The following is a 24804-nucleotide window of genomic DNA, read 5'->3' as shown; positions in this document are numbered from 1 at the left end:
TGGAAACTCCCCAAGCCTTAGTCCTCTCATCTATAAAATAGGGATAAGGATGCCTTCCTTATGGGATTGTGCCTGTTCTCGGCAGGTGTTCCAGAAAAGAGAGTCGGTGCATAGGGTTTCCTTTAAAATTAATACCTGCCCATAATAACTTCTCTGCCCTTCTGACATCCCCCAAGATTTCACATCTGAAAGTCCTCCCATAGGTTTCGATGACAAAACTTGATCTGAGCTGATGGGAGGCTACTTATAGCCTTGTTTTTTTTCAGTGGTGAGACTAGACATGTATGGAACTGCTTGGCATCAGGTGGCAGCTGCAGACCCATTGAGAGCGACATGTAACAATAATAGGTGCTTAGGGCACTACGGTACTTTCCCCAAATTCCCAAATTCTGGATTGCAAACATTTGGTCTCCAGTCTTGGGCACAAGACTGCGGACCATAGCAGCAAACATTCGGGAGCGCTTATCGTGTGCATTATCTTACTTAATCCCCATAACGCTCCTTTGAGGGAGGTGTTCCTGTGACACTCCTTTCTCCCTATGACGAAGAAACCTAGTGAGAGTTAGGTCTAAGGTGAGAGCAGGGATTCGGGGGAGCCTGAGGCCGGGGTTTGGGGGGACCGGCTTGACCTCAGTTCCTTACTCTCCCACGCGGATGGGTGATGCTGACCTTGTCTCGGATCTGCTGCCGGACCTTCTCACGCTCAGCCTCCATGCGCGCATGCTTGGCTTTACGCTCTTCCTCCTGCTGCCGCAGCGCCTCCTGTCGCTCCTCCTCCTTCTTCTGCGCGTCTGGGTCCTTCTCCTCCTCTCCCCCCAGCATCTTCCCCATATCCTTGGTGGCCCCTAAATCGGATGGGGTGGGGAAGGAGAGGATGGGGTCAGGGGGGACCAGGGCTGGGGATAGAAGGACTTGGTGCTCTGCGGGCCCCTCCCGCCTGGATTGAGACCCAGGTCGGGGAGTGAAGGGTGCGGGACTCACCTCCAAGGGCCTGCTTCATGACGAAGTCCATGACGCCGGCTCTAGTTAGCGTGCCTTAGCCCGCAGCCAAGGTTGCATGCAGGGCTCCTGACAAGGCCTGGCTCAGAGATATGTGTCAACCTGCAAAAGTGGAGTCAGGGATCAGATGGGAGAGGCCTCTGCACAGACAGACAGCAGCCTCACCCTGGTTCGGGCCCCAGGCTGCATCAGCCCAGGCCAAGACCCAGTGCTCTGGCACTCAATGGAAAGGGGCTATTTCCTGAGTACTTGCTGCGTGCCAGGCACATACGTGTGGCCAAATATCTTTTGCTTCCGATTTTAAAACCTTCATCTTGCCCGTATGGCTTTAATTGGATTGAGTCCAGGAGTGCTAGGAAGAAGGGGGAGTTTGGAGTCAGGCAGAGCTGGGTTCTCATGCCACCCTCATTCCTTATTCACCATGTGACATTCAGCTAGTTCCTGAACCTCCTTGAGCCCCAGTTTCCTCCTCCATAAGATAGAATGGCAGTGCCTCTTTTCCCAGGGCTACTGTGGAGACTGGAGAAAATTCCAGCCTGGGCCACTGGGCCAACCACTAGATGGAATGAGCAGGGGATTAGGGCCCCAGCAAATCAGAGGCCGGTGAAAAATTGAGAACAGTCAGCTTGGATGAACATATCCAGACTTCTGAAATTAGGCAAATGGAGAAATAAGTTACTTTTATTTCAGGAAACATGTAAGTTTTGTGTTTTATAGCTTAATATTGATTTTTATTTTGAATTACACATGGGGGTTGGAGACATGATAATCTTCTTGGGGCTTAGTGCCTTTAAAGTACCGAGCACGGGCCTTGTAAGCACTCAGCTTGTGTTAGTCCTCCTCTTCTCTCTAAATTACCAACTTTCAATTTTTATTATATTTTTTATTCTTTCCTTTTTGGCCTCAGAAGATTTTCTCCAAATAAAATCTTAATGAGAATCTCAGTATGCAAGATCCCAATGTTAGTGGGGCGGGGAGGGTAGAGAGCTTGGAGCTTCCCTCCATCCTTGACCTCCTTCTACCTTGTTCCCCCCACATCCTTGAGAATTTGAACCCTGATACTGTAACTCTGAGAGATTTCCTTTTTTTTTAACCATTCAGTTTCATCACTGGCTTTTCATAGACAAAGCCATCACAAATCACTTTTTGGGTGTAGATGGGAACATCTCTGAGCTATCTAAAGGGTGATGTGGTCACCTGGGGTGAGGCCTACTCCCCAAGGCCTTTCAGCCCACACAGCCTTGGGGGCTTTATGATTTGCTGGGAGACAAAAGGGAAATGGTGGCAGAGAAGCAGCCTGGATATCTCAACCAGGTTGAGTTCAAGGTCACTGGCTGTTTGTGGATGATTTTCTTCATTTCTTTCAAAATGAGAAGACATATCAACAGACTGAGATCTTTCTATCAAATGGAGCCCGAGAGTTTATTTGAGGATTTGTACATGATCATACCACCTGACAGGTTGTTTTGAGGAGAGCAAATCATGACGAAGTAGAAAAACATCCCCAGGGGCTTTGGCATCAGACACACCTGGTTAGAAGTCCGGGCTCCAGTACTCCCTGGCTGTGGCCACCCTGGGGAAGTGTCAGTTTGCTCCAGGACAGCGAGGGAGTATTAAGCCTACCCTTGTACTGGTGTTTGAAGAAGAGGAGACACTGGTCAAGTGACTGGGTATGTAGCAGCTGCTCCTTAATGTTGGCCATAGCTGACTGCATATTTGTGAGGACGTGTTGGAGCAGCGTTTCCAGGAAATGTAAGAGAACCCACCCCAACCCAGAATTCTGAGTGTGAAGGCGGCTCAGCTCAGTCAATTAAGATGTTTTTGCTGGATTCAAAAACATTGTAAAGAAACTGCATTTCTAAGAAGAGGAAATGAACAATTTAATAATCAAATGATTTCAGGAACTATTGGGTTCCTCCTCTGTGTTTACACGCAGCTCAAGGAATTTGCAGGTGGTAGTAGAGACATGGGACTTTAATCTGAGATGCTTCAAATTGGTCCACAGGGCACCTGGGCTTTAGGTTCAGTCTCATCCCTAATTTGCTGCTCTGGCAAGTCTCTCTCCTGAACCAGATGATCTTCTGGGCCCTCTTCCCAGTGGTTCGGTTGGAGCAGTTTTGCAGCCTTTGAACTGCTGGCCACCCCCACTGTATCCTCAAATCCTTCTCCTGTCTTGGCTCGGTGACTCAGTTCTTTCCTCTCCCCCATGTCCTACTGCTCTCTTTCCTCTCCTAGTGCTCCTCGCCCTTCCCCATCCCAGCTTTGCTGCCTCCTCTTGTTCTCCGCTCTTCAATAAGAGTGTTCCCCAGGACTCGGACTTTAGCTCCCGTCTCTTTTTCCTCTCTAATGCTTCCCTAGGGCAACTCATCCTTTCTTGGGCTTTAATGATACCTAGACATCTTATGTGGGCTCTAGACCCCTGTAGTCATTTATCCAACAAATATTAATTGAGTATCTCCTATGTACCTATGTACCAGCGTGTTAGGCACCGGGGATATACGAGTAAACAAAACAGACAAAACCCTGCCCTCATGCAGATTACATTCTGGAGTGTGTGTGTGTGGGGGGGGGGATGGGCGGTGAGTGTGTGTGTGTGTGTGTTTGTGCACAGGGAAATAGACAACAAATAAATCAAGATATGCACTTGCCTTCCTCTTGGGCACCTCCCTCTGGATGTCCCATGGCACCATTCAAAGTTAACATAACATCTTTCTATCACCGCACCATCTCCTTCTCCAGACTCTTCTGTTTCTAAGCATTCATTCAGCAAACATTGATTACCATCCCTCCCGGCCCCTCAATATGCAAAGTACATCTACTCATTTGAGGCCCGAGTCTTCTGGATACTTACATCCCTGTCATTCTAGGTGCCCCCTTACCCTTGTTGAGTGAGGCCTGCTGGGATTATTTAGCAGCTTCTTGGGTCCATCCCAAAGTCCTGCTGCTCACCCCCAACGTGGCTCTCTCGGCTATTAAGTAATTTGTCGTTCACCCTGTTGAGGTTCTCCCAACCAATTTCTCAAGGCCCAGGGTCCTCCTACTCTGTCTCCTTCCACAGGTGCATTGGAAGACTTGTGAGCCCTGGGTCAGGCGTACCTGACTCCGATCCTGAACCTGCTACTTTTTAGCTGTGAGATAGTAAGTAATTGACTTAGCCTCTTTTCTTCATACAGTGAGGATTATGTGCCACTTTGAAAGGTTAGAAATAATGTGTTTAGCACATGGTGGCAGTGGGGAGCTCAGTACATGGTGACTGCTATCACTCTCAAAATGATTAATGCCAACTAGTATGAGATCCTGCCACTTTCCCTCCTAGCTTCTGAGGACGAGGTCCCCCTCCTTCCTGCTGAAGTTAACCTATCCACCGGTACTGCAGATCTTCTCTCCTTACACCTCCTACTTGATCTTTTCGTGCTCTCTCTTCCTCACATCCTCAGTCTCCTGGATAGGTCTCTTTATCCGCTTCTTTCTCCAACTCCTGCCCCTTTCCCTTAATCTCTGTCCTCTACCTTTGTGATGAAGGGGTGTCCATTTGGTGTCTCCACTTCTTCAGCTCCAGGTCAGCCCTGCAGCTCTGTGAGATCAGAGATCTGCTGCCTCTGCACTGCCACCGAAATTGCCCTTGTCGGAGTCGCCAGAGGCCTCCAGAATGCCAGATCCTGGAGTGTTTTCACTGCTCTGAAGCTCCTCCATCCAACCCTCTGTAGCATCAGATACTCTCTCCTCATCCCTCTATTTTTCAGCCCTCTTCTTGAATCTTTTGAATTCTAGGACGGCACTCCTGTGGTCTTCATCCTACTTCTCAGACAAATCTTTCTCCCCTCTACTGACTTCTTTTCTTTAAAATGTAGATGTTATCCAAGCAATCACTCTCCCTCTTTCTCCTCCTACTGTCCCTTATTCCTCCACTGTCTCCCTTGGGAATCTCACCTAAACCTATTGATTTATGCCCTTCTTTAGTCACAGACCACCCCCAGCCCCCAGACTCACACATTTAACTTTCTGCTGGATATTGCCACATGGGTAATCTCAAATTCAGTCTATCCAAAGATCGATCTTATCCTTGCTTCCCTCACCCAACCACCTTTTCTTCCAGCATGTCTTGTTCCAGTCGCCTCAACTGAAAACTCTAGAGTCAGTGACTTCTTCACTTACTCACTCACTCACTCCCAATATTCTTTGGGCATCTACTCTGCCAGGCACTGTTCTCGGTGCTGGGGCTGTGGCAGGGAACAAGGGAGTCACATTTGTTCTCACAGCACTCAGTTAGCTGGGGAGGGAGACACCAGACAAAAGACCACACAAGGAATTGGTGAGTTAAAATTGGGAGGGGATGCTAGAGAGGAGTCCAGAGACTGTAGCTTCATGGTGCTTCCTGCATCCACACCCTCTTCTCCTACGCTGCTAATGTCTTGGCTCAGGACTTCAAGGTTCTGGATTTGTGCATAACCTCTATGTCTGTCCCTCCCTCAGCTCTTACCCATCCTCCACATGGCTGTCCAATTAATCTTCCTAAAGGGCAGATCTGCTCATCAAACACACCCTGCAATGGCTCCCCATGGTCTTGTTAAACTGGCCAGAGGGTCCTTGTGCTGACCTTCAAATCCTGCACAGTCTAGCACCTGCCTGCCTTGCCATTCATTTCTCATCTTTTGCATGTGGCTCTGCTTCTATTTAAAAACCACTGGGTATTTGTTCATTTTACAGCCTGGGAACCCCTTAACTTCATCTCTGTCGGTTCTAATCCTGACTCCACTACTTACTAAGTGACCTTGAGCAAATGACTTAATCTTTTTTCATCTGTGAAATGGAGACAATACTATCCCCAAGACATGTTGTGAGCATTAAATGAGATAATGCAAATAAAGTGCTCAGCCTAGTGTTTGGCACATAGTAGGTGCTAATACATATAACCTATCATCACTATCATGGTTATCATCATCACTGTTATCAGCAGCAGCAGCAGCAGCAGCAATATTAATTTTCAAAGAGCCCTCTCAAACATCACTGCCTTTATGAAATATCCTGGATCTCCTGGGTGAGATGTGATGGTGTCTTCCTCTTCTGAGTCCCAGGGTACTTTTCTACTGCAGCCTTGCCTGCCTCCAGCTCATGTGCTCTGTCCAGCTGTGTGTGTTTCCTTTCCAGATCTCTCTGAGCTCCCTTTAGGGGAGGGCTTGTATCTTGTTCATTTCCCTTATTCCAGAGTCCACAATATCTCCTGGTTCATGGTAGAGCCTCATGACGTATTTGCTAGGTTGAATTTAATGTTGTGTGTCAGAGAGTATGTGAGAGTCTACGCGTTCAGAGTATGATCCTGCATGTCTAACTCTGAACTTAGGCATCGTGTGAGCCTGCGTGAGCGTGTGTGCAGGCGTGTGTGTAGATATTTTGCCATATGCCTGTAGGAGTGCTGAGGTCGGGCAGGTTGCATGCAGTTGAGGATTTTGGCCAGACCGCCAGGAGGCGCTCCTCAGCGGTTCTGCGGGAAACCTTGGTCTATCCCCGCGCGGGAAGGGTGGTGGTAGTGGTGGTGGTGGTTGTGGGGTGGGGGTGGTGGTGATGCTGGGCTGGGGGAGGGGAGACAAAAAGGGGGAGAGGGAGGGCTGCCGCCGCAGCACGTTTCCGTGCCTTTAGCGCGCCCAGGACCTAGGACACATCTTCAGCTTTCCCTCCTCGACTTTCTCCAGCCTGTCCCAACCCGAAGGCAGCGGAGGCACCTCCTCAGGCTTGGCCGTCTGAGCCCCAGCCGGTTTTCGGGACTGGGCCCCGCCATCCGACATGCAGATTCGGGCACCTGCAGTGTTTGTCCTTGTGGCTGTTTTTCTGTTCTTATGGCTCAAGTCCAGCCTATATTCACCGCAACTCAATCCAACACTCATTTGCTTTTCGCAGGGAACCCTACGCTAATGGCGATGGCAGAGACAGAGGATGCCCCTTACCTCCCCCTCCACTCCCCCCCCCCCCCCCATACGCCCCTGGAAAAGAGAAGCACTGGGGGAGGGGAAGGGGCAGTGGAGGATGGGAGGGGATAGGGAATCGGCTCCCTCAGAAAAGCGGAAGTGGCAGGGACTTAGCGTTCCCTCGGCAGAAGAGGATAGGAATCTAGGCGTCCCTCTCCTGCTCCCCTGCGGAGACGAGCCAGCAGCTCTGCCCTGGAGCTCTCGGTTGGCCGCTGAGAGCGCCCCTCCCCCAACACACAAAGCTTCAACCCCAAGACCCAGCCAGGTATCAAACTTTGATGGGGGAGGGGGCAGAGTGGGGCCTGCGAAGGCCTTAGAAGGGACGGTAACTTATTACCCCAGGCAGAGAACGTGCTCTGGCCAAACCTTGGCTCCTCCTCCTCTGAGGACAAATAGTCCCTTTGGCCCCTCACCTTCAGTTGACGTTTTAAGCTTTCCTCCCCTCCACCTTCGGCCTCTCCGCCCCCCTCCTGGCGCCCTCTGACTCACTCCAGGAGCCTGAACCCCTTCGGGGGCGGCTCCCTCCTCCGGGGCGAAGAGGGCTCTGGAGGGTTCCGGGTGAACCACAACCTGAAGTAGCTTAGATCGACTCCCCCCGCCCCCCCCCCATCCCCACCCCCGCGAGCTCGAAGTTGTTCTCTAGGTTCAGACTTGAGTCTCCCGCCGCCCTCGGGGCGGTCCTGGCTCTCCAGGAGCAGGGCTGTTTTGGGCTTCTGCCCGGAGGTCTCGGACTCGGGGCCCACTCCTCCTTCCCAGTTTGCCCAGGTTTAACTCTCTTCCCTCCGCTTGCTCGCTCCACCCTCGCGGGGAGCTGTCCTTTCAGCACCACGCCGAGCGCGCCCAGGAGGGTCCCAGCTGCTGCCGCTCAGCCTCCCTTTCCGGCGCCTGGCCAGTCTTGGGGAGCTGTCCCCTCGAAAGCCGTACTCCCCAGCTTCCCAGGCTGCCCTGCAGCCTCACGGCGAGAGCCGGGACCCTGTTGCCCACAGCCCGGCTCCGCCCTCCCGGCCCGTGGTCAGCACCGACCTGGCGGTCCACGAAACCGTCTGAGCCACTGCAGGGCTCCGGGTGTACTCAGCGAGGCGGTTCCTTCTGCTATTCCAGCTCCCGCCGCCGCCTCGTGCAACTCCACCAGGCGAGCTGGGGCCGCGGCTGCCGCTGCCGCGGGCGGCTGCCTGAGGCGCCCTCCAATCACGCCCCTCAGCCAGGCCCTGACGTGCTACCGCTCCCCTTCCAGATGGGAAATTCAAACCTCTCTCTCTCTCTCTCTCTCTCTCTCTCTCTCTCTCTCTCTCTCTCTCCTCTCCACTCTCTCCTCTCTCTCTCCCCCCTCTCTCCTCCCCCTCTCCTCTCTTCCTCCTCCCCCTTCCTCTCCCTTTCCCATTCTTCCTCCTTCTCCCCTCTTTTCTCTCTCTACTCTCCTTCCTCCTCCACCTTTCGCTGTCCCCTCCACCCCCGCCCCCGGAAGACACCCCCGCCAATCCCCCCCTGCAGCCACTTGTCCTGGCCAAAGCTCTTAGGACCACAAGCTTGTTGCTTCAATGCACTGAGGGCACAGTGATGGGTCAGGGGATGGGTTCTTTAAAGCAAAACTCAAAGATCACCTGCTTGGGAAAGTCCTCCTGATTCCTCCAGGAAGAATTGGTCCCACTCTTCTCAGGGTTTCTGCCATTCCTAGACACATGGCTGTTTCAGAGGCAATTGTTGCTCTATTTTGCTTACCTCTTGCCTGTGAGCTCCTATAGGACAGGGCCACCATCAGACCATCTTTACGGCCCCTCAGCATCATGTCCTGCCACAGGAGTACTCAAGAAACATTGATGGATCATGTGGTAAGGCTCCAATAGGGGCTAAGGAGTCCTTCCTGTGGACCCAGAGGGAGAAGATTGCTGCAAAATTCGCTGATTGCCAATCCCTTGTAGATCTGGTATCCTGTGCAGAATAAGGAATCTGTCGCAAACTTTATTCTAGAAGCCTATTTCTTTCTCTTGTAGGCCCAGGGAGGAAAAGGGACCTCCAAGAGGTAGGGCGACATCTGTCCATATCCCTCAAGACTTTCCTCTCCCACTTACACTCATTTCTCATTTTATTACTCTCTCCTAATGAATCTTTCCATTCTGCCTGTCATCTTTTGGCTCTAAAATGCTTCCTTTAATCCAGACCGATCTGTAAGAAAATGACTTAGGGGAGGAGGGGCCTTGTATCAGGCCTTTGAAAGATTTGCAGGAGTTTGTGCATCAATCAGGGTTATGTCAGAGTGTAGATGACTTCTGCTTCTGTAAGGGGATGGCTTCCTTCCAAGGAGGAAGCAGCAAGAGCTGCAGAGGGACAGGATTGGGAGAGGAAGGAGGTGTGATTTGTGTGATTTTTGTTCCAAAAGGAGGGGACTATTCCTTTACACAAGTTCACAGCAGAGTCCTCAAAGTGAGGGACTTCCACAGGTCAGAGGCCATTGGCGGAACCACCCTTCTTACCTGGAGAGTCATCTTCTGAAGCTCATCTTTATTCTCCCCTTATAGGCTATGGGGCTTGGTATAGGGAAAGCCCTTCATTTATGGCTGAGTTCTGTTTAACACTGTGTTGGGCCATCAGCATGCTCATTTTTAATTTTCTTCCTTTTCCTGAGGCAGACACTAATGGGGGGTGGGCAGTGGGGAGGCTGTTTGATTAGAGTGACTTAGACTTGCCACTAATGTCTGAGGGGAGTTCTGGGCAGGGAGATCTGATATTATGCCATTTTAAGACTCACAGTCCTCCTCCTCTCTCTCCTTCTCCCTCCTTTCTTCCTGTTCTTCCAGAGCAGAAGCTCGGTGAATGGGACCTGGCTGGCAGCACTCTACTTACAGCTGGGGTTTTTCCACAATGGGCATTGTCTTTAACATGGACATCAACCAGGATGCCCTGGTGGCTCAGTCAGTTAAGCCTCCTACTTCATTCGGCTCAGGTCATGATCTCACAGTTCGTGAGTTTGAGCCCTGCATCGGACTCTCTGCTGTCAGCACAGAGCCTGTTTTGGATCCTCTCTCCCATCCCTCCCCCACTCTCTCTCTCTTTCTCTCTCTCAAATAAATAAAACATTAAAAAAATAGAGACATCAACCAAGCTGGGCTAAACATCCAACTTAGCCCTCAGAAAAATACTGAGCTCAGTTCTGGACACCATACTTTAAGATAGTTTAGGGGTGCCTGGGTGGCTCAGTCGGTCCAACTTTGGCTCAGGTCATGATATCACCGTTCGTGGGTTCAAGCCCCATGTTGGGCTCTGTGCTGACAGCTCATAGCCTGGAGCATGCTTCAGATTCTGTGTCTCCCCCTCTGTCTCTGCCCCTCCCCCACTACACTCTGTCTCTGTCTCTTTCTCAAAAATAAACATTAAAAATATTTTTTAAAAAATGGATTCAATAAGCTTGCATATGTTTAGGGAAAAAAAGGGTAGTTTGGTGGCAGGTGTCTGGAAATCATGTCACATGGGTGAAAGTTGAAGGATTTGAGGGTGTTTCATCTGGAGGAGAGAATGCTGACGGGCCAAGTCTTGCTCAGTTTATAACTCTGGCACTTAGCATGGTGCCTGGCAAAGTAGGTGCTAAGGAAATGCTTGTGGTTGAATGAATGACCACTGCAAGCAAAATGGAGTACTATTGTTTTCATCAGCCCTGAAGACAGAATTAGGGCAATGGGGGAAAGGTAAAGGGAGGCAGACAGAAGCTCTAAGAGGAAAAATCTTCTGTCAGTTGGAGCTGTCTAGCCATAGCGTGGACTGGCTCATGTTAGGTAGTGAGTTCTCCATTCCCTGGAAAATGACAGTTGGGTGGCAGGTGACAGCTAAAGCCCCCTTTGAACCCAAGCTTCTGTGAATCTATAAAATACTGTATGAGCTGACATGAATCATGTCAGCTGCAGAAAATCTTACTGGTGAATAAAAGGACAGCTCAGTCAAGCCTTGTTGGCTTCATCCTGTTGAATGATTAGGGGCAAATCAGGGCACTTTAGCTACTGATACTTTGTGTTGAAGAAAGATGGCGGACAGCTGAATACTTGCTCCCTGTTCACTCTTGCCAGCCTAGACATAGTTCCTAAATACTCTACTGTCAATGTAGAAAAGTCATTAAATATTATAACCATTTTCTAATGATTATAATACTACTAGTCATAGCAACCATCAGGCCCCCATTATATCTCAGGCACTTAGTTTGGTGCTTTGCATAAATTACATTCTCTCCTTTAGTTCACACAAACCTCTGTTTCCAAGATGAGGAAGTCGATCTCCTGGGAGATGCAGTGAGTCTTTGGCATAGCCAGGATTCTAGCCCAGGCCTGCCTGATGCTCAGCTCTGGGGTCCTTTAACCCCCCCCCCCCACCCCGCTGCTTCTCTTCTGACACATCCCACAGCCTATGGAAATGTAACTTTTGCTCTTCAGATGTTTTTCACATTGACATTTATCGTCCTCCCTGTTCTCCAGTTTCTCACTTAAAAAAAATAAAAACACAAAAAACTGCCTTGAATTCACACCCAGATTAGGGTCTTCGTGTCATGTGGGTTGTCTGCATTTTCTTCATCTCCTGCATCTCTAATCCAGCCCGCTGTGAGTCCCCCTCCCCCAGCCAGCCTCAGGGTCTTGTGGAGCCTGCTCTGTAGACAGCTTCTAAGAGTCACCTGGTAAAATATGGATGTGGCTCTGCAAGGTGTCTCACCCTGGCTTGTGCTGGATCTCCACTTCTATTTGTGAGCCCTGTGGTCTGGGGCAGGGGGCCAGATTCGAACAGATTTTTAAAATTACGTGTACGTGCCTTGACTGTTCACTAGGAAGCCAATCAAGAGAGCTAATGTCAGTACTTTGTGTGAGGATCGAGGAACAGTGTGTGAAGAATGACAACTGTTACAGACCATAAATGCAGTGATCAGTGAGAACGGCGTTTGTCCAAAGGTCAGCCCATTTCTTCCCTGCAGTTGTCTCAGCCCAGAGGGCACTCTGGATGCAGTGTGGGATGTGAGGAAGAGATTGCTGGCTGGGCTGACCTCAGCTGGGAGTTGAGCTGGTGGGTGTAGGGAGGCTTCTGAGTGCTGGAGATGTTGACTCCACAACCTGCCATTCTAGCTTGAGCCTGGAGGGGCAGAATTGGTCTTGGTTTGAGGGGGTGGCTGTGTGCCAGAGGCAGAAACAGAACTGTGGGGGTGGCGCACAGGGGAAGGGCTCTAGGCCAACTTGCTCATCTGACGAGTGCCTCCCATCTTGTCACTGATAATGGCGAGGGTGCCACGGTCAGGATGTAAGGCCAGGGGCCCAGTCTGTCTCTTTCAACATGGAGTGGCAACGTGAAGGCAAACCCGTTGTTGTGCAATGGTGCATAAGTGCGTGTGCCCACCAGTGTGGGACCGTGTAGGTGGCAGTGGACAGCATCCATGTGGAGGGACATAGGTGCTAGGAGGCCAGATGTAGGTCTGTCGCCATGTGATCCACAGCGTGTGGTGGTGTATCCTTCCTGATGTGGAGTGTCTCTGGTGTGACTGTATCATCGGGTATAAAGCCAAGAGGGTTGTTGTTACAGCGAGATATGTAATGGCATTGTGTGAAGGTTTAGGTGTAAGACATCGTTACCATGTATAGCTGTGCAGGTTGTGCAGTGTACAACCACAGAAGGCACTATTCACATAGACTGTGCCAGATGCGAAGGCTCTAGGGACATGCCACCATTTCTGTGTAATGACGTATGTCTAGGTGTCACTGTCAACGAGAGATGATACAGGTGACAGGATGTTACCGTCAATGTGAAATGGCGCCATCATTGGTGGGAAGAGTGTAAATGTAAGTGTGTCACAATGGACTGGCACATGTGTCACTGTCGTTGTTGGGGCCGAACGGGTGTGTCTGTGCAGCCAGGAGTGTGTTATCCCCACTGCGCAGGCATACAGGCGAAATGCGTCACTGAATATGACTGATCCCTCCTTTTCCATTTTCCCCCACTGGAGAGACCCTTGGTAGCCCAACCTGCTAGCTCTTGCCCCACGCAGGAAGCTGCATAAACCTTTGGATTCTCCATTATCCACTTTTGTTTCTCAGAAAGAGGGTTCCAGGCTCCCCATCTGAACCATGACTCATTGGTGTTGCACATAGTGTGTGTGTGGGGATCCCTGAGGAGCCCCTCTCTATCCCAGAGCCCTGCCCCCAAGTCAGAGCTCCTCCCCAGCCCAGCGTCCTCCTACCAGCTCTTTGGAGGTCCTCTGCCACCCTTCATCCCATCCCCACCCAGATCCAGGCACTCATTAGCATGTCAAAGCAGTCCTTTTTCAGCCCACGCATTGTACCCTGGGATATCCCCACACAGTTAGCTCGCTCCCATCTTGAGCTTTCCTGAAACCTTACATTTTCATGTCTGCCACACCAGTCTGCGGTTCTCCCACCATCCGGCACAGGGAGGATATTGTGGTGGTAAATCCTTCCTCCCTTGCCTGGTTCTTTTTCCAGCTCTCTACTGGGACTTCTGCCTCCCCTCATCCAATCTGAGCCCTTCCAACTCTCGAGGATGTGGTTGGACCAATCTTTCCATCAGAAATTCTTCCCGTTGACCGTAGATGCTCGTATCACCCCAGAGCCAGACAATGCATCCCACCAAGACTCCTCATTTGAGTCTTAGTGCTAGACTTGCTCAGTCATAATAGGTGAAGCATCAAAATTTGTTCTGTGTCCTCAGGAGGTTCCCCTTCCAGAATGTCCCTCCATCCTTATGACACTTGGTCCCTTTCCCCCTCCCCCCATATGAAGCCCTGCTCAGAAAGACAGTTTTTTACACCTTAGAATCCTCTCCTTAGGCACATGGAAACAGAATAACAGAGCTCCAGAACACTAGAATCATAAGCCAAAGGCCTTTTTAGGATAACGTTTAGAATCACAGAATTAGAATGATAGGCTCTCTAAACACTGTATGGCCCACTCTTGCTCAGAGCCACTGGGGTGGAGGGCTTGCTAAAAAAATGGCAGACTTTTGGGCATCTTCCCATGTGGACTGAACCAAAATCTCTGGGATGGGATCCCAGGAGTTTGCAACAATATCAAGCCCCCCAGGTGGTTTTGATATACCCACTAGTTGGAAAACCCTTGCCTTGGGCCACTAGAATCTGAGAATCATATGATTCCGGGCCGTAGTCTTATAGAAAAAAAAAAATACTGAATCATGAAATCATAGAATATTTTAGGATTCACAGAAGCTTAGATTCAACTAATTACACACATTCACTCACAACTTTAGGATCTTAAATTCCATGAATCTTAACGCCTAGAATTATAGAGTTTGAAGTGACCCTGGAGTGCGATTTTGTTCCTGTTCTAGGAGGAAATTTTCTTTTTCAGCCTCATCGCTCCTTTTGGAATGGAAGGCTTTTTCCCCTGTCCCTTGCAGGGCTGCCTCCACGGTGTCGCCTACATTTGTGAAGATAAATGTTCTTTCCATCTTGGTGCAAAGGCAGCTGGCAGAACCCCTGCATTTATGGAGCAAGTGAGTTGGAAATGACTTCTGCTTTTCATTTAGGACCAGCACACCCTGGCCCACAAAATAGATCTTGCTCTTTGATAAAATGAATCTGAGGGGACATTATTGCTGTTTCATATTTGAGGAACACGGACAACAGAGGTTACTAAGCTCATGGAGCTTCTGGTCAAGGAAATGAAAGAGAAAGAGCGCCGAGGGATAGCCGAATGCTATTTTGGAGATTGATGGGCGTGTGTGCGTGTGTGTGTGTGTGTGTGTGTGTGTGTGTGTGTGTGTGTGTTTGGAGGGGAGTGGAGTGAAGGGAAGGGGTTGAAACATACATGAAAAATCAGCAACGAAAGGGTAACTTTCTGGTCATTTAACCCAGTGTTCTCAATTTACAAGTGGGGAAACAGAGGCCCAGAAAAGGGAAGGGACTTTTTTAATGCCACACAGCTGGTTAATGAAATTCCTAACTCCTGGGTAAGTACTCCTTCTGAGTTACAACTCAGCACACAGCTCCATGCTTCTTAAAACATGTCCAGCGTGCCAAGCATTGTTTTAGGGATGTTACAGATGTCAGCACTTCCAGCTGCACAACCCTACGTAGCAGCTATTTTTGTCACTCATTCATTCATCAAAACATGCCAGGCACTCTCCTAGACAGACAAAGATGTATAGGAGGTTTCAGAGTTTCTCTTTCCCCTCTTTAGTCCACAACGAGAGGTGCAAATATTCCACAGAGGGATAGCACATAGACAAATTCACGCGCTTAAGATCCCTTCAGACTGGAGCCTCCGATTCGAAGCACTCAGAAGCAAGCGGGGGAGAGATGGCCGCAAACAGTTGATGATAATACAACATGCTAAGGGCTGTCCTAGTGAAGAGGCAGCTCTGGGGAGCAGAATGAAATACACACAGCTTGCAAGCCAGATGGGACTGGAAGCCCGAAGTGGGGAAAGGACAGGGTGGCTGTCTCCGGGGCGGCCAAGTCATCTTGGGCTCTGGCCGCATAGGGACGTGGGTTCAAGCTCAGCAGCTTTCTGCACCCAGCACCACCCTCGAAACCAGACAGTGTGACTTTTCTCTCAGACTCAGTTTCCTCCTCAGTGAAGTGGGGGGACCTCCCAGGGTGATCGTGAGGCTTAGATAAAGGCACTGTTTAGGAAACAGCAGCACAGTAGTCTCAGCAAACATTAATTCTCTTTCCCTCCAACACCTGAGTAAGGTAGCATTTCCTCTGGCGTTTTGGGCAATGCGACCATTAGACAAAACCTTTTAGTGACCTTGGTCAGAAAACTCTGCCTCATGATTTCCTCGAGTTTGTTTAAGTTGCAATGAGAATGAAAAGAATTGGAAGTTTAGAGGAAAATAGGAGAGATATTTCTTCTACCTGTTCGCCCTTTCTTTGGGCTTCCTCCCTTCCTCTGTGGCACACAAGGGATTGGGATATTGTGTTCCCAAATGGGAACCACTTGAAGGAAGCCCAGAGGGGGTTTGGACTTCAGGCCCAAGAACGGGAGGAATTTTCCACCCACAAATCTAAAAATGGCTGCTCTGTGCCACTCAACCTCCAGTTGTTTTTTTCTGGCAGGAAAACAAAATAAAACCAAACCACCTTTTATTTGGCAAACAAGATGTTGGGGAAGTCTTGGGAAGATGAAGCTGGGGGAAAAGAAGGGCTGAAGAGGAAGAAGTTTTCATTCACTGAGCCTCTCACTGTAGGAGGTGATTCACAGTCTTTATTTGATTTGATCTCCGCACCATGCCTCCATTACCTTAAATGTCATTACCTCTACTTCATATTCATATAGGGATATTCAGACTCAGAGAGGTTAAGCACCATGTTCAGGGTGACACAGCCAAGAAGTAGTGGCATCAGCATTTGAGCTTAGTGTAGCTCTGCAGCTGGCCATATTTCCGAAGGGAGATTAAATGGGTTTCTGGAAGCTGAGCCTGGGCCTGCAGTTTTGGGGCAACTGGTCCCAGAGTTTGGATGACCCTGCTAGGACGCCTATATGGGGATCTTGCCATAGGCTGGTCCTTAATGAGCCTGAGTGTTCCAGGTCTGAAGGCGATCAAAAGTGATGGGGGCTGTAGCTTAGGACCCCTGAATTATGCCCTAAGGATTTATGTAAGAAATCTCCTTCTGTGGTAGCCCTCCGCTCACTTCTGCTCGGTTTGCTGCAGCCTAGCTCTTAAGATCAGCTATCTACTGACCTCAGCCGTAGCAATCTCTTACTCGGCACATCCCCAAAGGCAAGGGAATTAAAAGCAAAAGTGAATTACTGGGACCTTATGAAGATAAAAAGCTTCTGCACAGCAAAGGAAACAACCAACAAAACTAAAAGGCAACCAACGGAATGGGAAAAGATATTTGCAAATGACACATCGGACAAAGGGCTAGTATCCAAAATCTATAAAGAGCTCATCAAACTCCACACCCGAAAAACAAATAACCCAGTGAAGAAACGGGCAGAAAACATGAATAGACACTTCTCTAAAGAAGACATCCGGATGGCCAACAGGCACATGAAAAGATGCTCAACGTCGCTCCTTATCAGGGAAATACAAATCAAAACCACACTCAGATACCACCTCACGCCAGTCAGAGTGGCCAAAATGAACAAATCAGGAGACTATAGATGCTGGAGAGGATGTGGAGAAACAGGAACCCTCTTGCACTGTTGGTGGGAATGCAAATTGGTGCAGCCGCTCTGGAAAGCAGTGTGGAGGTTCCTCAGAAAATTAAAAATAGACCTACCCTATGACCCAGCAATAGCACTGCTAGGAATTTATCCAAGGGATACAGGAGTACTGATGCATAGGGGCACCTGTACCCCAATGTTTATAGCGGCACTCTCAACAATAGCCAAATTATGGAAAGAGCCTAAATGTCCATCAACTGATGAATGGATAAAGAAATTGTGGTTTATATACACAATGGAATACTACGTGGCAATGAGAAAAAATGAAATATGGCCTTTTGTAGCAACATGGATGGAACTGGAGAGTGTGATGCTAAGTGAAATAAGCCATACAGAGAAAGACAGATACCATATGGTTTCACTCTTATGTGGATCCTGAGAAACATGACGGAAACCCATGGGGGAGGGGAAGGGAAAAAAAAAAAAAAAAAAAAAGGGAGGTTAGAGTGGGAGAGAGCCAAAGCATAGGAGACTGTTAAAAACTGAGAACAAACTGAGGGTTGATGGGGGGTGGGAGGGAGGGCAGGGTGGGAGGGAGGGCAGGGTGGGTGATGGGTATTGAGGAGGGAACCTTTTGGGATGAGCACTGGGTGTTGTATGGAAACCAATTTGACAGTAAATTTCATATATTAAAAAAAAAAAAAAAAAAAAAAAAAAAAAAAAGATCAGCTATCTAACCATTGCTCCTGCCTCTGCTCCTGCCTTCAGATTGACTTTCTAATTGGCTTCCAGAACTGTAGGAGAATCATAGCTTTCCAAAACATGGGTCGGACTGTGGCATTCCCCTCCTTAAAACACATGGTGGTCACAGCTTATTTTGCCACTTAGCACCCACTCCTCCCTTATGTGGCATCAGCTTTGGGAGAGCCAACGTGTGTATTTCATTTGAACCTGTGGGTGGATCACATGACCTGGGCTGAGCCAATCAGCACGTATGGTTCCCCTGGTCCCCCAGATCAGTTCAGCAATAAGCACAGGACCAAAATCAGATCAGTCAGGGCTAGAGAGACTCAATTTTGGGACTTGGCTTGAGCTGAGGGAAATGGACTCTCCTCTGAGCTCCACTGTGATGTGAACTGAGGTTCTCAGGAACCACCACACGGAGCCTTAGAATGGGGATCAACTTAGAGCCAGCAGAGTCAAGAAAAGGAGAGCAGGGAAATCTTAGCCTGGTGACATTGTTTACACCTTGGATCAAGCTGTGCCTGCAGCTCTCCTGGGTCTTGTCATTTTTGTGAGCCAATAACTAACCCTTCCCTTTTGTTCTTGTTAAAGCTATTTTGAGTTGTGTTTTTCTTTATGTGCAACCAAAAGGATCTTAACTGATACACAAATCCTTTGATGTGTTCACGTTGCCTTCAGGAGAGAGTTCAAGTCCTTTAAATTGGATTTTAAGGCTCTCAGTGATCAGACCCTGACCTCTCTCTCCAGACACCTTCTATGTTGATCCCTGGACGTGCCATCACCTGGTGTTTCTGAGCCTTTGCCCATGCTGTTTGCCCCCTGAGGAATGGCCTTGTCTGCTCTGTTCTCTTGGTAAGCCTCTGCTTTGACCATCAAGGCTCAGCTAAGGCATAAAGAAATCCCTCCTGGGAAACAGGACTGAAGCAGAAGTTTCCTCTTTGCTCCCACGTGGACCTTTACACTGTAGCACCAATGAAACTAAACTTGACACTTAAGGTTGGATTCCTTGTCTGAGTTTCTCCCTAGATTTTGAACTCTTTGAGGATGGAGACTCATTGAGGATGAGGGATTCATCCATTCAGCAAATATGGACTGAACATCTACTACATGTCAGAGGCTCCTCTAGGTGCTGGGGATAAACAAATGTGAACAAATGTACCAATTTCCCTCTTGTCTGGCAGGGGAAGCAGACGCCGATTGAGTAAACACAGGGGGTCTGGGTCATTTCAGAAAGCGGTAGGGCTGTGACATAATAATACAAGGGGATGCCTGCTTCATGTTTCTGGGCTTGGAGCCTAAAGGAGGGCCAGGCTCCAAGCAGGGCCTCAGGAAGTGACCATTTAATGAATGAATAAGGAACATCCCCTCAGCCTTTCTTTATGACTCTACCAGTAACTCAGGACTCTACCAGAACCTCTTTGATAGTCATTTATTTCCCATTTTCAGCTTACACCCCCTCTTGGGGTGTAGTTATATAAATGACATTTTTTTATGTGTACAACACACCTTTCCTGATGGGAGTTGAACAAAGGCCACATTCTCTTTGACTTCATGGTGTGGCTCCATCCCTGTCTTGGTCTAGCATCAGGAAGCCGTGCGCTCCTCTCCCTGACTTTGATCAAGGCTCCCACTAGCCTTCATCTTTCCAGTCCTCACTCATCTGTCTCCTCCACAGGCCTATTGCCAGACCTTTGATCAGCTCTGTGACTCTTCTGGGCTTTATCTGGCACCATTAAGACGATGAGACTTCATCCTGTTTTGTGTCACTCGCATGCTCAAAAGCTTTCGATGACTCACTATTGCCTACAGCATCAAGTCCAGACCCACAAGGGCTTCCCTTGATCTGACTTCTGCCTCCTTTGCAGCCTGTTTACCATGACTGCTCTCCTACAGAGCACTCATTTGCTGTGGAGCACTCAACACCTCCGGTGTTCATTTATTTCTCTATTAATTTACACGTCCTTGGATGTCTTCTCCCACAGGATCATAAGCTGTTTGAGGGCAAGGATCATATCTTGCTCATCCCTGAGTCTCCAGCACCAAACCCAAGGCCTTCTCCACTGTGAATGCTCAACAAATCTTTCCAGAGGTGAAAATCTGTGCACGACATTGCCCCACCTGCTTAGGATTGAAGTGGCTTGTCCTGCCGCATCAGTCTTGAGGTCCCCATCTCAGGGCCAGACTTAGTCCCCTTATTGGGGTATAGACCACAATAATAATTCTGGCATTCTTGTTTAAATCTTATACTTGTTCTCACCCCCCCCCCTTTTTTTTTCATTCTTAGTCCACACACCTAATCCCATGATTTCCTTCCATGCTTTGGCCTCATCACTGTGGCATTTTGTCATTGGGATATTTTTGGTGTTATTAGCTGTGTTGATATACATTTTTGTCCTGTTTGGTATCTCTTTGGAGTCCCTGTCCTCCCGTACCCTTAGGCTTTATGGTCTGAGTGGAGTTAACTCCATGCCCCACTTCCATGGGTGAGCAATAGACCTATAGCAGCCAATTAGAACATTATTAGTTGTGGCCACAGTGATTGGCTCAGGGAAGGCAAGTGACACAAGCTAAGCCAATGAGAGCCAGCTCTGGGATTTTAGCTAGAACCAATGGGAAAGATGCTTTCTATTTCTATAGGATTTGCAGAGCTGGCAGAATGTGGGCCTGAGCAGCTGGGCTGTTTTGCCGTCACCCAGGGAGAGCCTGCCAGAGGGTGATGCCAACACAGAGAAGAGCAGAGCCAAGGGGAGGATAGGAGACAAATTTCTGATGACAGTGTCTGAGTGCCCAGTTCCTGATGTGCCTTTAAGCATCATCTTCTCCTGTACTTTTCCATTATGTGATCAATAAATGTTGCCTTTCTCCTTAAGTTTTTTTGAATGAGGTTTCTGTCTCTGCCACCTAGGAGAAACCTGCTGGAAACTGTAACTTTGAAGCTGTGTGTCCCTTCCTTCACAAAACTTCTAATCAAGCAGGACCTGACTCTGGAAGGACCCTTCGTTTAATAGTCTCAACGTTCCAAGAAGGAACCCATCATCCTGGTCCCAGTTCTTGATCTCTAAGCTGCCTCCTCACCTGTATAGCATGATTCCATGGTTGTGTTGATTTGAGGGAGAGAAGGGGCTCACACTGTGGGTCCATACTCAAAGCTTTGCCAAAGCTCAAATTTCATATCCACGGATCCCAGTTCATATATCCACATCCCCTCAAAAATGCACATATTTTTGCCAACAGCTCTGCAATTTCACCCTTGAGTGGCATCAGCATTCTTGGGCGGGTGCCATCCATTCCTGGCAATTTGTCTGCATCTTGTTTGTCAACTGGAGTTGGAACATTTGCCCGCCAGAGCAGTGCCTTTGGCGCCCCTACTTCCAAAAGACAATCTGGGAGCAGGAATTGCCCTGAGGTCCTCCTCAGTCACAGCTGAGGCTGAGGCTCTCAGATGTTCTAGATATCTTTTTTTTCATCTCTGAACTCTCTCCCAGAGCTGCGATCATCAAGCATCTCAACGGTCCTTTATCTGACCTGCTTTCCATTTGATGGACTTGAAAAATCGCTGATTCTTGGCCCTACAGTCCATCTCAAGGTGACTTTTGGGTGTCTTTGGACTGCATCATTTCAAAGCCTCACTGCCCCAGATAGGCTTCCTGATTCTAAGTCATCAGTTTTTAAAGATTTTCCAAAAGATTCCTTTTTCTTTGTAACAGCCTCTCCTTAGCTTGTTGCTTTGTTTTGTTTTCTTTCTCACTGTTGCCATCAGACTCTGCTGGCCTGTGGTTGGAGGAGGGAGGAGGTCCTACGCTATCTTGGGATGCCACCATCTCAGCATGTAGGTTCTAGGGTCACTGTGGTGGGAAGAGAGAGTTGGAGTGTCACATAGCTCCCCACAGCCCCGGCTGGGAGATGATCTTACAGGTTAGCTTCTGTTTGCTTCTCCGGCTCTGCTCCCCCCACCATATCTGTGCCCAGGAGGCTGGTCTATATGGACCAATCAACAGGTTCCCTTTGTCCTCTGGCTTCTGGTTGGGTTCTATCAATGGGAGGCCCCAGCAGGGTTTGGAGGCAGGAGGACAACAAGATCAGAGTGTCCCTTGGCTGAAGGCCACTGCTCCTGGCAGTGGTCCTTCCTACACATGTCCCCTCTGCAGGCTTGGCAACCACTCCCTCCTCGTCCTTTAGGCTTAGAGGTGGTAATGGCTCTGCACTAATGCTGGCCCTGGAGAACTGTGCAAGCCTTTGTGAAATCTGCCAGTTCTGCCCGCCCCTTAATGAAGCTCTCCTCAAATGGTCCACATGGAACGTTCCGTGTTTCCTGCCAGGATTCTCACTGATATTGACACTTATGTTCACCATTCATTGGCCAGATCTAGTGCCTTGGGCAAACTGATTGCAAGGGGCTAGGAAGCACGGAGCCGCTTGTGCTCAGGGAGAGGGTTACGACAGGTATGGATGTGCTCTGGCCTCCACCACAGGCCAACAGCTCCCAGTCTTTGGCATGGAACACTCTGGGATCCCAGTAAGTTCCTTCCAAATGAGTCCCCACACCTCTTATGGCATACTGCTCTTTGAAGCTCCTCTCCCAGGGCACAGCAGAATGCAAGGAGCTTTAGGTTCCTGTCCTGACTTTGCTGGGTCCTCACTGTGTGACTTCGGGCAAGCCAATCTCCCTCTCTGAGCTAAGTTTCCTCACTTGCAAAAAAAGGGTATTGCCACTTATGTTGCAGGTGCACTGTGGGGCTTAGATAGGGCATGCACAGGCCCTGGCACACCAGAGGCTTGCAGGAAATGGCAGCTAGAATTAACCATCACATCCATGCCTTGAGAAGATCAGCATCTACACACTCTTTTAACACTTTTCCCTGAACACCTGCTCTGGGCTAGGCATGTCTTGGTGCGGAATACAGAGTGAACAAGACAGAGGAGGTTTCTGCCTTGTGCAGTGTTTCTGGCAGGAGGGGACAGGCAATTGACAAATAAATAGAAAGATAATTCAGGGCGTGGTGAGTGCTCTGGAGAAATAAAACAGGGTGACGTGAGAGAGAAAGATGGGGTAGGGTGCCTGGGAAAGCCTCCTGGAGATGACATTAGAGCTTGACCTGAAAGAGTGGAAGAGGCCTGTGTGAAGGTCTGGGGCAGAAGGTTTGGCCCAAAAGGCACTCCCCCAAGCTGGGCGAGAACTTGGTCCATTCCTGGGACAGAGTGAAGCCCAGGATGGGGTGGTGGTGGCGTGGGAGGTGAAGGGCAGAGCGGTAGTGGTAGTACCGGAAGTCAGAGAGGTGGGCTGTCCAGGTCCTGCGGGTCCTTGTCAGCCAGGGGGAGGGGCCCGGATGTTATAGAAGTGGAATAAGGGCCATCCATCAGGAGGTTTTAAGGAGCAGGTGCAACACACAGCGAGTCTCTGGGTGAATTCTCCCCATCTCCAGTCCCCAGTTCTCCGACCTCATTTGCCCAGACAGTCTCTTTAACAAATTGCCATTTCTGGAGAATTGCGAGCTTCTGTTGAGGATCCGAGCAGGTTCCGCCCTCAATTCAAGGGAAACCGCGGCCCACAGTCCCAGGGGTCAGGCCCAGATCCACCTGCGGGATCCACCCCCTTGCACACTGAGAACCTGTAGCGCTCCCGGTGCCCTGCGGGGGCCCTGCGCATGCGCTCTCTCCTTTCTTGGGCTCCCTCTCCCGGGGAGGCTGTTGTTGTCATCTCGGTTCTGTAGATGAGGAAACTGAGGACCCAGCATCTCCCACTCCCTGCTCACCTCAGGACGTGTCTCCCTCCTCCCGCAACAGCCCACACGGCACCCTGTAAATAACTGCATGTTCCCAACACCTCTCCTCCTTCTCCTTGGAAACCTGCTTTCTCTTTGGACTCCGGCTGCCGGGCTGTGTGATTCCCGGCTTGGCTCAGTGCGGAGCGTGGCGGCAACTCGCATCTGCAGGCCTGGGCGGGCAGGCGCCTTCGTTCACTAGGTGGGTGACCTTCGGTAGGTCACTTCACCTCTCTGAGCCTCAGTTTCCTCACTGGGAGTGCGGGGGGATCGTAGCTAAGGTCTGTGATGAGATTAGATGAGGACTTGTACACAGGTGTCCGGCTGAGTGTGGAACACGCTCGCGTGCTTAATGAAACTGGTTCCTCTTTTCTTCTCTTCTCTCGTTCTCCTTTCCCTCTTTTCCTTACCTAATCAGTTCTGCGTCCTAGATGTTTTGGAGGGAGGTCAGGGTCCACACACACGGATGCCGGTAGGACCAGACACGTGACAGAGAGGGGACACTGCTGGGCTCCTTGTTAACGAAGGGCATGGGAAGAAGCCGGCTTCCCAAGCAGACCTGCACAGAGCCGGTAACCTGGGGGAGGCCCGTCACAGGGAGGATGTGGGCCTGGGTTGTCTAGGGGCCTCTGATGCCTTCTAAGGTCTCCCTCCAACTCAGGGCCGGATGCAGGCTCCCCTAGATTGCAGGAGCCACTTAGATTTCCTGCCAAACCAAAGTTTCATATTTACGTTTCATTTCACCTAGTGGAAGGGAGAAGTCGAATGCGGTCTTTCACTGGCTTTTGGTAGATCTTCTGGAAGAAGTGGGAAGGGGCTTTACTAATGGGGAGGGGCGAATCAACATGACCCCCTGACGTCCAGAGCCTGTGGAATGATGGTAAGAGCAGGAGCTAACTTTGCTGAGCTACTTTGTGCTATCCGCCCTGTATGCACTACCTTGTTTAAGCTGCACAACAACCTTATGAAGTGAGTAATTAGTATTATGCCCATTTCACAGAGGAGGAAAGAGGCAGAGAGAGGCCAGGAACCTTGTCAAGGCCAGACAGCTAGAAGGTGCCATGGAAGATTTGCATCCAGGCTGTGTGGCCCTTGCCTCACTGTTCTTCTGGGATCAGGAGGTCTGAATGGGAGATGGGACTCACTCTGCAGCTGAGTGGAGGGTGAGGAGACACTAAGTGATTATTGAGCACTCTCTGTGGGTCACTGCCTGCTGCCGTGTGGTCA

At 49.6% G+C, this 24804-nt stretch overlaps 1 protein-coding gene across 3 annotated transcripts in view; it reads right to left on the bottom strand.

The window, feature by feature from the left end:
* The window catches only part of CPLX2 (complexin 2), an 84888-nt gene that overhangs the window by 4423 nt on the left and 55661 nt on the right, over nucleotides 1–24804 (bottom strand). Inside the window, exons 1-3 of one of the 3 annotated variants that reach the window (XM_053907109.1) lie at nucleotides 8682–8782; nucleotides 982–1101; nucleotides 670–845 (exon numbers count right to left, since the gene is read on the bottom strand). In XM_053907109.1, the coding sequence (XP_053763084.1) occupies nucleotides 670–845; nucleotides 982–1012 (207 nt within the window). In that variant the 5' untranslated portion in view covers nucleotides 1013–1101; nucleotides 8682–8782. Of the gene's footprint in view, nucleotides 1–669; nucleotides 846–981; nucleotides 1102–7985; nucleotides 8232–8681; nucleotides 8783–24804 lie in introns of those variants that run through there. The other 2 variants (XM_053907106.1, XM_053907107.1) reach the window with 2 other exon arrangements.

The sequence above is a fragment of the Panthera pardus genome, unplaced genomic scaffold, assembly GCF_024362965.1.
Source record: "Panthera pardus isolate Hobbes unplaced genomic scaffold, ASM2436296v1 HiC_scaffold_2, whole genome shotgun sequence".
Lineage (NCBI taxonomy): Eukaryota > Metazoa > Chordata > Mammalia > Carnivora > Felidae > Panthera > Panthera pardus.
This window is presented reverse-complemented; position numbering and strand designations above follow the sequence as displayed.